This window comes from Geotrypetes seraphini, chromosome 2 (assembly GCF_902459505.1).
Source record: "Geotrypetes seraphini chromosome 2, aGeoSer1.1, whole genome shotgun sequence".
Classification (NCBI taxonomy): Eukaryota; Metazoa; Chordata; class Amphibia; order Gymnophiona; family Dermophiidae; genus Geotrypetes; species Geotrypetes seraphini.
In genome coordinates this window covers 88896473-88909486 of record NC_047085.1, presented here as the reverse complement: position 1 = coordinate 88909486, position 13014 = coordinate 88896473, and the positions used below count along the sequence as shown (strand labels likewise).

General features: G+C 40.5%; 1 protein-coding gene across 1 annotated transcript in view; it reads left to right on the top strand.

The window, feature by feature from the left end:
* The window catches only part of LOC117355362 (myelin P2 protein-like), a 52849-nt gene extending 45696 nt beyond the window's left edge, over positions 1-7153 (top strand). Inside the window, exon 5 of the mRNA XM_033933803.1 lies at positions 6565-7153. Coding sequence (XP_033789694.1) covers positions 6565-6654 — 90 coding nt within the window. The 3' untranslated portion in view covers positions 6655-7153. The remainder of the gene's footprint in view (positions 1-6564) is intronic.
* Positions 7154-13014: the final 5861 nt, after the last annotated feature.

The following is a 13014-nucleotide window of genomic DNA, read 5'->3' as shown; positions in this document are numbered from 1 at the left end:
GGCTCCCATACCATCCATTTATGATGTCTAGGAATTTTACCTCCACAGCACTCCCTGATGTAACATTTAACCAGTTAATGTTGGAGTAATTGAAATCATTCAATATCAAACCATCATACTCCATCAGCACTGTTCAAAAGACCCTCCTGACTTGAGTGTATGGCTTAAAGTGACATCAACCCATTTCAAAAAATAACTACTAAAGAGCACAGAGAACAAAAAAGAAAAAGTGGAGAAAAAAAATCTCAGTTTATGTTCATTTGGTTCAACTTTGTCATATTTATCAGTCTCATAAGATTGTATCTTCCAAGTATATACAAAGAAAGCCACTACTCCAAATTCAAGAAAAAGAGTTCCAAATCTTCCCTCATTACATAATTTGCAGCACTTGTATGTATATGTTTTGTAAAATGGGGCAGCTTGTACCAATTCCACATGGGAGCTGCTGAGACCTTGTTCATTCTTTCAACATGTACTGTATATGTGTGTGTAAAATTCCTGCATATGTCAGCAAACACATGTGTGCCCACTGCTACAGGTATTTTAGAAAAGGCTCTGTGTTGGCAGATCATTTTCTAAAATATAATCAGAACATAAAAATAGCCTTAATGGGGCAGATCAATGGTCCTTCTAGCCCAGTATCCTGTTTCTACTGTGGCCAACCCAGGTAACAAATACCTGGCAAAAGCCCAAATAGTAGCAACATTCCGTGCTACCGATCTCAGGGCAAGCTGTGGCTTCCTCCATGTCTGTCTTAACAGCAGACTTTTCCTCAATGCATGATGGTTCAGGGAGGAGGGTTCTAGATTTGTCAAGAACTGGGCGACATACTGGGGAAGGGGGATCCTATTCCGCATAGATGGGCTCCACCTTAACCAGGGTGGCATCAACATTTAAAAAGGAGATAAAGCAGCTTTTAAACTAGAAACAGGGGAAAGGCCAACAGTTGCTCAAAAGAGCATGGTTCGGAACAAGGTATCTTTAAAAGCTATCATAAAAGGGAAGATGGAGTATCCTGATAGCAAGACTGAAATACAGGCCATGGTAGACCAGGTTTCCTTTAATACAGAGCAGGGTGATTTTAAAGAATGCAAATTATCCATGCCAATTGCAGAGGGTAAGGGCCAGGTCAGAGAAGCACGCATCCTGGAGATGAAAATGTGGCTATGTGGATGGTATCGTCGAGAGTGTTTTGGCTTTCTGGACCATAGGATGATTTTCCAAGGGCTGCTGAGCAGGGATGGTATACATCTATCAAAGAAGGGAAGAAGTGTCTTTGGCACAGGCTGGCTAATCTGCTGAAGAGGGCTTTAAACTAGAAGTGATGGGGCAGGGTGATCAAAGCCCCCAGGTGAGTGTATGCCCTTAGGTAAGTAAATCACTGAATACTTCTACATGGATGGGAAAAAGTGGCAATGTCTGGAAAGCAGTATATACTAATGCTCAAAGTATGGGAAACAAGATTCTGGATCTAGAAGCTGTGGTGGAAGAAGATGAGTTGGATATAGTGATGATCACAGAGACATGGTTCATAGAGAACAATGACTAGGATGTAGTTATATCAAGCTATAATCTGTTCAGGAAAGACAGGATAGGAAGAAAAGGAGGGGGAGTAGTGTTATATGTTAAAGATCATATTAAATCACCAAACACAAGTGTGGAAGGATCATATAATACACAAACTACCCCCTTCTAAAGCCACACAATTGCAGGATCTGCAGGGCAAGGAAGAGGCACTGTTGATCAATTTGGAAACAGGGAATAGTAAATATATTTACATTGGTATGATATATAGGCCTCCTTCACAGATTGAAGAAGTGGTCAGAGATTTAATAGTAGATATTCAGAACATATCTAAAAAAAGTGGAAGTTTTACTAATAGGTGATTTTAACATGCCAGATATTGATTGGGATATCCCTATTGTGGGGTCTTCTAGAAGTAGGGAGATCCTGGATTCTCTACAAGGAGAGCTGTTCCAGCAGTTAGTAATGGAACCTAAGCCGGATGGGGGGTCATACTGGACTTAGTGCTTACAAACGGGGAAAGTTTGCCAACTGGCAAACCACAGGATATCACCTATCACCCATCCCAATTCTGACAACAACCTACAGACAACCACAACCACCCAGAAAAATCCACACCACGAGAACCCTAACATCCTGCCCACTGACCAGCCAAGACCACATTCCCACCACCTGGGGAAAAAGACCTCCACCAAAGCACAAGACTACTACTCAAAAACAATTCACACCACCAAAAAATATCCTCTACCTTAATTGCAATCCTAATTCCAACACAAAATATACCTCGTTAACCTGTGCCTACATGAATATAAGATCAATTAGCCCAAAAGCAAACCTAATTAAAGACTGGCTGACTGAAGAACAACTAAGCTGTCTCTTCCTAGCCGAAACCTGGCTAACATCCAATTCGGACCCATGCATAACCGAATTCTGCCCCAAAGGGTACAAATTAGAGCTGGTTTGTCGAGAAAACAAACGAGGGGGAGGACTAGCTATTCTAGTACAAAACAACCTCAACCTAAAAGTTCTACACAAACACTCAACCCCTCACTTAGACCTTCTTGCATGCCAACTCTCCGACAATACACTCACAGACACCTTGAACTGTCTATTATGCTACATCACTCCAGGAAAATGGAACACTTCAAAACTTGAACTCGAAGAATTCATATTCCAGAACTCTCTAACCTCCACATACAATTTGCTCCTAGGAGACATCAATCTCCACCTCGAGGACCACACATCCAAACAAGTAGACGATATACTCTCATACCTCGACGCCCTATCCTACCAGATCCTCAATCCTGAACCCACGCACGAAAAAGGCCACCAACTTGATATAGCAGCATTCACGTCTCATAACCTCCACACCCCAAAAATTCATATCACCAATGGTACCTGGCATCCCTCTCTTTGGTCAGACCACCACAAATACACTTTCACCATCAACTGGCCTCAAAATAACACAAAACCCAAGCCACAAAAAACAACCTTCAAATCTAGACAGAAAATTGAGCCTGCCACATTCTGGGATAAAGTTGACCCTATAATCGCCCCCATCGACCCAACTGACTTCGTAAATCACTGGCGCATCCTAAGTGAAACAACCTTGAACGAGCTAGCCCCTGAAAAAAACCAAACATAGAACCTGCAGATCCTCAGACAAGTGGTTCGACTCCGAACTCCTCCTACAAAAAAGGCATTGCAGACAACTTGAAAGATCTTGGAGAAAAAAGAAAAATGATCAAACCAAATCCGCTTGGAGAACCCAAATCAAACTATACAATATCAAACTTAAAGAAAAGCGCAAAACATACTACTCTAAACTAATTGGCACAAACACCTCTGACACAAAAACACTCTTCAACTTAGTAAAAAAACTTACGGACACAAACCCATTCCTTGCCACTCAAGGCAATAAACCACCAACAGCTTCTCAACTAGCAGACCACTTCAAACACAAGATCACTACAATCAGAAATACCTTCAACAACTCAACCACCAAACTCTACGAGATAATAACCCCCACAACGGAAGAAGCCATATCTGCAGACAGAACATGGACCACATTCCCAACCCTACAATGGTCTGATTTGAACCGACTATACAAAAAATACAGCCACACCTCATGCGACTTGAACTACTGCCCATCGTATCTGCTTACAAATGCCTCCCTTAAATTCAAAACCAACTTCATGCAATGGATTCAAAGCACTCTCATAGAAGGTCAATTCCCACAAGATCTTGGAGAGATCATAATCACACCCCTACTGAAAGATCAAAAAGGCCCTATAGACGCTCCTACCAACTACAGACCTATCGCTTCGATCCCATTATATGTCAAACTGATTGAAGGACTTGTGGCTCAATACCTCACCAACTACCTATTTGACCATAATATACTTCACTCCTCTCAATCAGGATTTAGATCTCACCACAGCACGGAAACACTACTAGCTACACTACTAGACATAGCCCGACAACACCTCAGTAAAGGACACAGGATCCTAATTATCCAACTAGATCTTTCCGCCGCCTTCGATCTAGTCGATCACACCATATTACTCCAGATACTTGATGCAATCGGGATCTCAGGGGTGGTTTACAATTGGTTCCAAGGATTCCTCAAAACAAGAACGTACAGAGTTAAGACAAACAACACGAAATCTAACACATGGTCAAATCCATGCGGAGTCCCGCAGGGGTCACCACTATCGCCCATTCTATTCAATCTCTTCATCTCCTCCCTCGGCACCACTTTAGACAACCTAAATGTAACATCATTCAGCTACGCAGATGACATAACTATTCTCCTCCCCTTTGAAATCCAAGACCACACCTCAACAGGACACCTGGAAATAATTCTGGATGAAGTAGAAAAATGGATGACAAACCACAAACTGAAACTAAACTCGGACAAAACCAAATTCCTAATGCTTGAAACGGACAAAAACCCATCCATAACAGACCTAGAAATTAAAGCAACCAAATACCCAATCCAGACCTCACTCAGAATCTTGGGAGTGCAGATAGACAGATGCTGCACTATGCAGACCCAAATCAACAAAACTACCCAAAAAGCATTCTTCACAATGCGCAACTTAAGAAAAATAAGGAAATTCTTTGACAAAGAACACTACAGGATAATTGTACAATCCCTGGTACTAGGTCTCGTGGACTACTGCAATATCCTTTATCTACCATGCCCCACAAACATGATCAAAAAACTTCAAACTGTTCAGAACACAGCCCTTAGACTAATTTACTCACTCGGAAAATTTGACCACATCACCAATGCCTACCTAGACTCACACTGGCTACCGATTCGAGCCAGAATTCAATTCAAACTATACTGTCTACTCTTCAAAGTAATTAACGGTACTGCACCCACCTACCTAAATGACCGCCTAAACCGTAACCTTCCAACCAGAACAAGAAGAAAACTGACATCATTCACATACCCACCACTCAAGGGTACTCACCGCAAAAAGCTTTATGATAGCCTCCTGGCAACACATGCTGCAAAACTCGAACCTTCCATCACCAGATTGTTAACCACAACATCAGACCTCAAGACATTCCGTAAAGAAATCAAAACACTGCTGTTCAAAAAGCATATACAATCTACCTAACCTCCCTCACCCCATCCCCCAAGAAACCAAAACACTGCCGTCCAAAACATCTTCCGATGTTATTAAGTCTTTACTATCATTCTGTTATTAAGTCTCTATCCTCAAACTGTATTCTCTATTGTCATGTACCATCCTGGAAATGTCCAGTTCTCTTCTTATGTAATCCGCTTTGAACCGCAAGGTACAAGCGGAATAAAAATCACTAATGTAATGTAATGTAATGTAAAGTATTTTTGATCTTACAGTGGGTGATCATCTGGCATCCAGTGATCACTGCATGGTATGGTTTAATATTAAGATGGGTATAGAGACGGCTCATTCAAAAGTAAAGGTTCTAGACTTTAATAAAATGAACTTTGTTCGGATGGAGGATTACGTCAAGAAATTATTGTCTGGATGGGAATGTCTGGAAGGAGTAGAAATGTGGTGGGCAAAACTGAAAGGAGTGATTGTAAGGGCGACAAACCTTTTTATGAGGCAAGTAAGTAAAAGTAAGAGGAAAAGAATAATAATAACTTTATTTTTGTATACCGCCATACCCAGTGAGTTCTAGGCGGTTCACATTAATTAAACATAGTTACATACAGTTAAGAATTGAACAGAGGTTCACATTAATTAAACATAGTTGCATACAGTTAAGTATTAATTGAACAGAGTTGCAGGCAATGAAGTAGATGGAATTGGGGAGCAGGATAGATTGGATCATGGGGGGTAGGGGTGGGGGCTAATAAAGGGTGAGGGAGGAGGTTTAGGTTCTTTGAGGAGGGGGCAATTAAGTGTCCTGGCCTTGGAAGAGGTGTGTTTTGAGTAATTTTCTAAAACTGAGATAGGTGGGAGCCTCGAGGATTAATTGGGCTATCCATGGGTTTAGTTTGGCGGCCTGGAAGGTGAAGGTTTTGTCGAGGAATTTATTGGAGTGACAGAGTTTTAGGGAAGGGAAGGCGAATAGCTGGATTCTGCGGTCACTTTGGTTCTCAAAAGTAGTAGCTGAGAAGGTAAGGAATAGGAGATTAGCTTTCATATAGTGCAAAAGATTGCAGAAAGAGGAAGACAGGCAAAAATATCTGGAAAAGTAAGAGAGGCTGGTTGTGTAGTCAGGAAAGCAAAGATGCAAATGGAAGAACAAATGGCTGACATGGTAAAACTTATATATGTGTAATTTGTATGAGTATATGTGCTGATGAATATATTTAATGTTTATTTTCACATATTTAACGCTACTACTTTATTTTATTTATTTTCTTCAGGGTTGCTTTTATAGGAAGTCTGTGCATTCCTTTATATTTGAATGAGATTATTCTGGGAAGGAGCCACTCATTATAATTCTTTTACATATGCTTTTATCAAAACTTTATTTATGGATATTATCAGTATAATTTTTATTATTGTTTGTTAATGTGTTTTATAGATTTGGACTCCTGATGAAGGCTTGCTAGCCGAAACACAGCATATTGTCTCAACCTGGATATCTTGGTTCCGATCTCTATGTTCTAGGTAAAATGGGGCTCAAAATGTCATATCTAAGCTTCTTATCTCAAATAGTTTAGATAATTTTAATCATGACAGCCTGATAGCCTTTTGAATCCAGTTGGGATGTATTGTCATATTCCAGTATCAAAGAGGGGTATTTTCCAAAAAGCATCTAAATCCAAAAGAAAAAAAGCAAAACAAAACAAAAAAACATCCTGCTCATAACGTTTAAAAACCCAGCCATCTCACAGCCATAATCAAACAGGAAAATTGTTTAGATTTCTTGTTTAATTGTGACTGTGAGATGGATGTTTGGGGATAAAAATAGAGAATCTCTAATTAGAAAATGAAGTATGTAAATTAAAGGACTAAGACCGGTATTGGACAGATCTACACGGTCTGTGTCCCATATATGGTGATTTGGCGTAGGATGGCATCAATGTGAGCTCCACTAATATGAAACATGAGGATGTTACTGGCCAGACTTTACAGTAGATATCCTGTAAACAACGGGATGGTTGGATAGGCTGGAATGAGTTTGGATGGCAACTTCAGCATTTGGAACCTGGGACAATACCAAACTTTATAGTCTATGGCCCAGAAATATCACAGAAGAGATAAGTTAATTTAATCATGTATTTTTTTAAATGGGTATAACTTATGGGCAGACTGGATGGACTGTTCAGGTCCATCTGCTGTCATTTACTATGTTACTATGAAAAAGTCCATTTTCCACAGTTAAACACCCAACCTTTGAACAAGAAACCAAGGACACGAACATCTGTCTGTCATCATTTTCAAAAACATGGCCACACAGACATCCCTGCAGAACAGAAGAGTAGCCTTGTTGTTCGTGCAGGGGACGTAAACCCCACTATAACCCTTTTTTTGTAAGTGTGATCCCTCCAGACCCTGAAAAACACTTACTGCGTTTAAATGTACACCATGTCAATAGCCTTCAGGCTTGCAGATGTTGGTGCTGTTTCTCTGCTGCAGTCTGCCCCCGCTGATGCAAATTCTGGTTTCTGCTTTGGCAGACTGTGGCAGAGGAGGTTGCACACATTATGTCATAGGATCATTGCTGGGCTGGCAACCCCCTTGCACTAATAACCTTTAAAACAATGCAAACTAAATCACTCCAATTCATTGACAAATACCTGATCCCTTGTGAGCTGTCCCGTCTCCTTAGATCTTCTGACTGTAGATCACTGTTCCCTCTCTGCGAATAATTGGCACTAAATGACAAGACATTTTCTCAGTAGTTGCCCCACAACTTTGGAATACTCTTCCAGCTCCAGTAAGAGAGGAAAATAATCTAAACCACTTCAAAGGCCTTCTTAAGAGCCATTTATTTAAAGATGCATTTAACAGGGAAAAATGCTTGAGTACCTGAATAAATTCATGTAAACCGTTCTGAGCTCCCCTTGGAGAACGGTATAGAAAATTGAATAAATAAATAAATAAATAAACATTTAAGTCCTCTAATTTCCTCCAGTCAATCTTTCAAAAGAAGCATAATACAGCGTTCTCTCCTATATTACGTTGCTCCTTACGTTGCTATCCTATATTAATTGTATTTCCTCCCCATCTTCCTTTTGTTTCATGTTAGTCTAGTCCAATTTGTTCAATATTAGTTACACCATTTGCTTAAGTTGTTTTAGGCTCCTTTTTAATTGTATTGTTATTGTATTTAATTGTATTGTATTGTTTATAGTTTTAGTTTTGTTTTACGCATTATATTTTATCTGTATCTCGCTTAGAAGTTGGATAAGTGACAGTATCAAATTTTAATACAAACTTGAAACTTTTAAAAAGATGTGTGTGGTGGTGGTGGGGAGAAGAGAAAGATATCCCAGCCCATGGGGGACTCCTGGAGCTGTGGGGCCCAGGAAGCTGCCCTGTTTGCCCCCCCCCCCCCAAATGCGGGCCATGGAATTCTGCATATGATATCGTGAAAAGCCCACAGGCAATGAAACACCTCTTTCTGAAATGTTGGTACAAAATGTTCCTATTTTCTTAAAATGCACGGCAAGAAATGCAAGCAAGCTTGCTTTAGTAAATATAAACATTGCACACTCTCTGAAACTGTTCTGGTTTTTGCCGGATTGCAAACTGGAGTGTTAATAATGCCTTTCTTTATAAAAATACAACCTATGCCAAAGATAAATGGTGTCGGTTATGAACAGGAGCATTTCTGGTTGAACGCCAGTGCATACTCCCACTACATGTTCACAGCAATTCTTTTCATCATGGTTATTATTTTTTTTTTTTAATTAATATTAATCTTTTCTACTAAGCTGGCTTAGCATGCATTAATTGCTGCATTAACAACTACTGGCTAATGCAAGCGCTGCATTAATATAATGCTTTAGCAGTTTCATATGCTATGTGCTGTGTTAACAGCTAGCTAACAAAATAGGATAGAGAGGGTCTGCATTTTACAGTTAATGCAGAGGTATTTATAGGTTCACTGCTATTACCTATGGTGCAATTAATGTGGAACCTAAATAAACTGGCGTGCGCAGTCGATTCTGTGAGTGTAAGTAAAGCGCCGTCCGCTAAAAGAGCGGCCAGCGGACTGGAAGTGGAGTTGATGCCTGAGCACTGGCCCTGAAGCAGCGGACAAGAATAAATTCTGCGAAACACTGGCCGCGCCGGCATTTTTAGGAACAAGCATTGCTGAAGATAAGTAGTTTTTTGTCAATTTTTTTTCAACCAGTTGGATAAGTGCATGCTAGCAAATTGTTGAATTGTGGACTACTGGTGTAGAGATATGGTGAAGAAATATTGCTGAGAATAGACTTTTAAATCGGTTGTTGGAACATTTATGAAGTTTGAAAATATGAAAAACTACAAATTTATTAAAAAAGTAACGATAACATCAGGTCCCCTGGCCAATGATTGGAGCAGGAGCAAGAACACTACGCTGATCGTTTCAGTTAGTGATATCACAGCTGTGCGTAGGCTCCAACTCTGAGGCCTGTAACAAAGACCTGAGAGCTAAGCTAAGAGTTGTTAGTTGTACTTTCTAAAATGAGTGGTGTGTAATAGTTTTTGCAATTAATGTGCAGCAATGACATTTTCTTTGTATTAACTGAGAACATTCCCAACACAGAGGTTTTATACTTGCCACTGGTAATTTTTAACAATTAATATGCTATAGCTGCAACATTTTACTGTTAACATTTTAGCAAATAGGGGCCTAAGTGTATTCAATCAAAAATACCATTAAATTGCTTTAACATTTTGGATGAATTTGAGCCATAACTAAGAGGTTAATCTGTTACAAATTATCCCGGCGGTTATCAACCAGTGTGTCACGATACACTAGCACCTGGGAGGTGTGTCACAGGGAGCCAGCACACAAGCAAAGAAGCAGTCACTGCCTGGTTTTTTTTTGTTTTTTTTCCTAAAGGTGGCAGCATAATGTTTATAATGACGGGGTTTGCCATACAGCTTATTTTAAAGAATTGGAAAAATTGGGATAGATTAAATTATTCATTCTGGTGGGAATCCCTATGTTATGTTTTCAAAATGGAAAAGTTTATGGCCATTCAGAAGGGATATTATAAAAAAGTTATGGAAGTTTGGGAACTAAATATTGTAAGGATTTATTTATTTATATATATAACTGAGGAAAACATGCACATCTGGGGGGAGGGGGGATGTTTAGGCATTGGTTAAGAGGTATAGATAGGTTGTTTACAGGTATTTTAAGAGATGTTCGTTAATTGAAAAGTGGGTGGGGGAAAATAAGTCTTGTCTTTATTCTATTAAGTTTATTGTGCTGTAAGGATAATATTTTATGTAAATGCATCATCTTTTGTGCACAATTGAAGTTTTGAAAATGAATAAAGAATTAAAAAAAAAAAAAAAATAAAGGTGGTAGCATAGTTCTCATGTCTCCCCCCTCCCCCAATCCAGCAACTCTCTCTCCCCTCACCCCCCCCCCCCCCATACTTTGAATCTTACTACTCTTTCTGACTTGGCAATGGCAATACACTGACTGGCCTGACATAGAGTCTTTTCTTTTCCAGGTTCTGCCCATGTATAAACAGGAAATTGAATCAGAAGGGTGGTGGGACATGGTAGAGAAAAGGCTCAGAGTTAGTCCAGTCAGCATATAACCACTACCATTTCTTAAAGAACTAGTGAGGTATGAAGGGCTGGTGGGTGGGGGGGGGGGGGGGGGGGAGGAAGGCAGTGAAGGGAAAAATGGACTTGAGGGAGAATAATGGAGAGATGCTGGACTTGTGGTGAAGAGCTGAGGGAAAGGTGATGGACTGACAGGGCAGATGGAGTGCTGGACTCATGGAGGCTGAAGGAGAAGTACTGGACTTATGAGGAGATCTGAGCTAGAGGTGTTGGATTGACAGGCGGCTAAGATAAAGGCACTGGACTCATGGGGAGGGGGGCTGAAGGAGAGGTGCTGGACTCATAGGAAGCTAAGGGAGAGATGCTGGGCTCATATGAGAGCTGAGGAGAAGTGCTATACTTGTGTGTGGGGGGGGGGGGGGGGGGGGTGTGTGCAGTGAGGCAACTGGAACTGTGGGGAACAGTGGAGTAGGAGAGATGCCAGACAATAGGTAAAGGAATCGGAGAAAGAGAGGGAGAGATGCTGGACTATGGAGGGGTTGGAGAGGGGGAGATGCCAGATCAAATGGGGTGAGGGGAGAGAGTGAGAGATGCTAGACTGCAGAGGATACAGGGAAGAGAGGGGTTGGGATGCTGGCCCATAGAAGAAGCAGCCCATAAGAGTAGCCTTAGCATGTGGGAAACCCCACTGGCCATTTTTAGCACAGCTTAGTAAAAGGGGCATTTGCATTTTCTTCAGTATAAATGCATTTTTGTTTATATTTCTCCTCTGTTGTTCTGCCTAATTTGTCTTTTTGGTTCAATTTTTGTCTTTACATTTATATTTCTAATTTGTGATCCCTTGCCCTGTATTTGGTTTTGTGATCCTTTGCCCTGTATGTGTTTTGTGTGTAACCAAGGTGTAATATTCCATTTGCATGTAATTTCTGTATAGAACTCTGTAGCAGACAGCCTCACTTGTCCCGTTTTACCAATAGTAGGTGTATTGGTTTAGCATTCCTGCCAATTCTTAGGATAGGGCTCATGTTGTGTGATTCACAAGAATTAAACCTTAAGTTTATATACCGCATCCTCTCCATAAAGAGAGAGCTTGGCACGGTTTACAGGAACTTTAATAAAAGGAAGGAAAAACATAATAAGAATTAGTGATTACAAAGAGGGTAGCGAGATTTACATTTTTGAGAATAGCCAAGTTTTCAGATGCTTTCAGAATAATTGGAAGGAGCCCAGATTCCGCAGCAGGGCAGGAAGGTTATTCCAAAGCTCAGTGATTTTGAAGAAAAGAGATTTCCCTAATTTTCCCATATAGATAACGCCATTTAACGAGGGGAAAGATAGAATGGGGGGGGGGGGGGGAATGCCATGCAGGATCTTGAATGTTAGGCAGGCACATTTAAAGTGAACCCTAGAAATTACTGGAAGCCAGTGAAGTTTTGACAGAAGCGGGGAAACATGATCAAATTTACTTTTTGCGAAGATCAACCTAGCTGCAGTATTCTGGATCCGCTGAAATCTCTGAAGACTTTTCTTGGTTAGACTTAGATAAATGGAGTTACAAAAGTCCAGCCTAGAAAGAATGATTGTACAAGGACAGCAAAATGTTGGTGGTGGAAGCAGGATCTCACTTTTCTCAGCATGTGAAGACTAAAAAAATATTTTTTTTTACCAGAGTTGAGATGGTCATTAAATGAAAGTGTAGTGAATAATGATGCCCAAAACTTTGCTTGAGAAGTCAATCTGCAGTGTGGAACCAGAAGGTAATGAAATGAGCGTGGGTAGCAGATCTAATTTTGGGCCAAGCCAAAGTAGTTTTGTTTTGGACTCATTCAGCTTCATTTGTACAGTGAGGGCCCAGGATTGGAGTTTCGTTATGCATGCTATTATATTCTCAGTGAGGTTAGTAAGGTTCAAATCTATCTAAAGAAGAACAAGGATGTCATATGCATATGTATGCATCCCCTTATTCACCAAAATAGCAGAAGGGGCAGTAAAGGTAGAACTCTCCACATACCTAGAAAAATTCAACATCCTAAGCGACTATCAATCTGGCACCGAAACCATCTTAGCCACTCTTCTTGACCATCTCCACACGCTCTTTAGTCAGGGCTCTAGTGCATTGATTGTACAACTAGACCTAAGCAGTGCCTTCGACCTGGTCGACCACACCATACTCCTTGAATGTCTATCACACATTGGTATCTCCGATCAGGTCCTCAACTGGTTTCAGGGGTTCCTAAAAAATAGATCCTACAAAGTACACCAGAACAACGCTTTCTCATACTGCTGGGAAAAC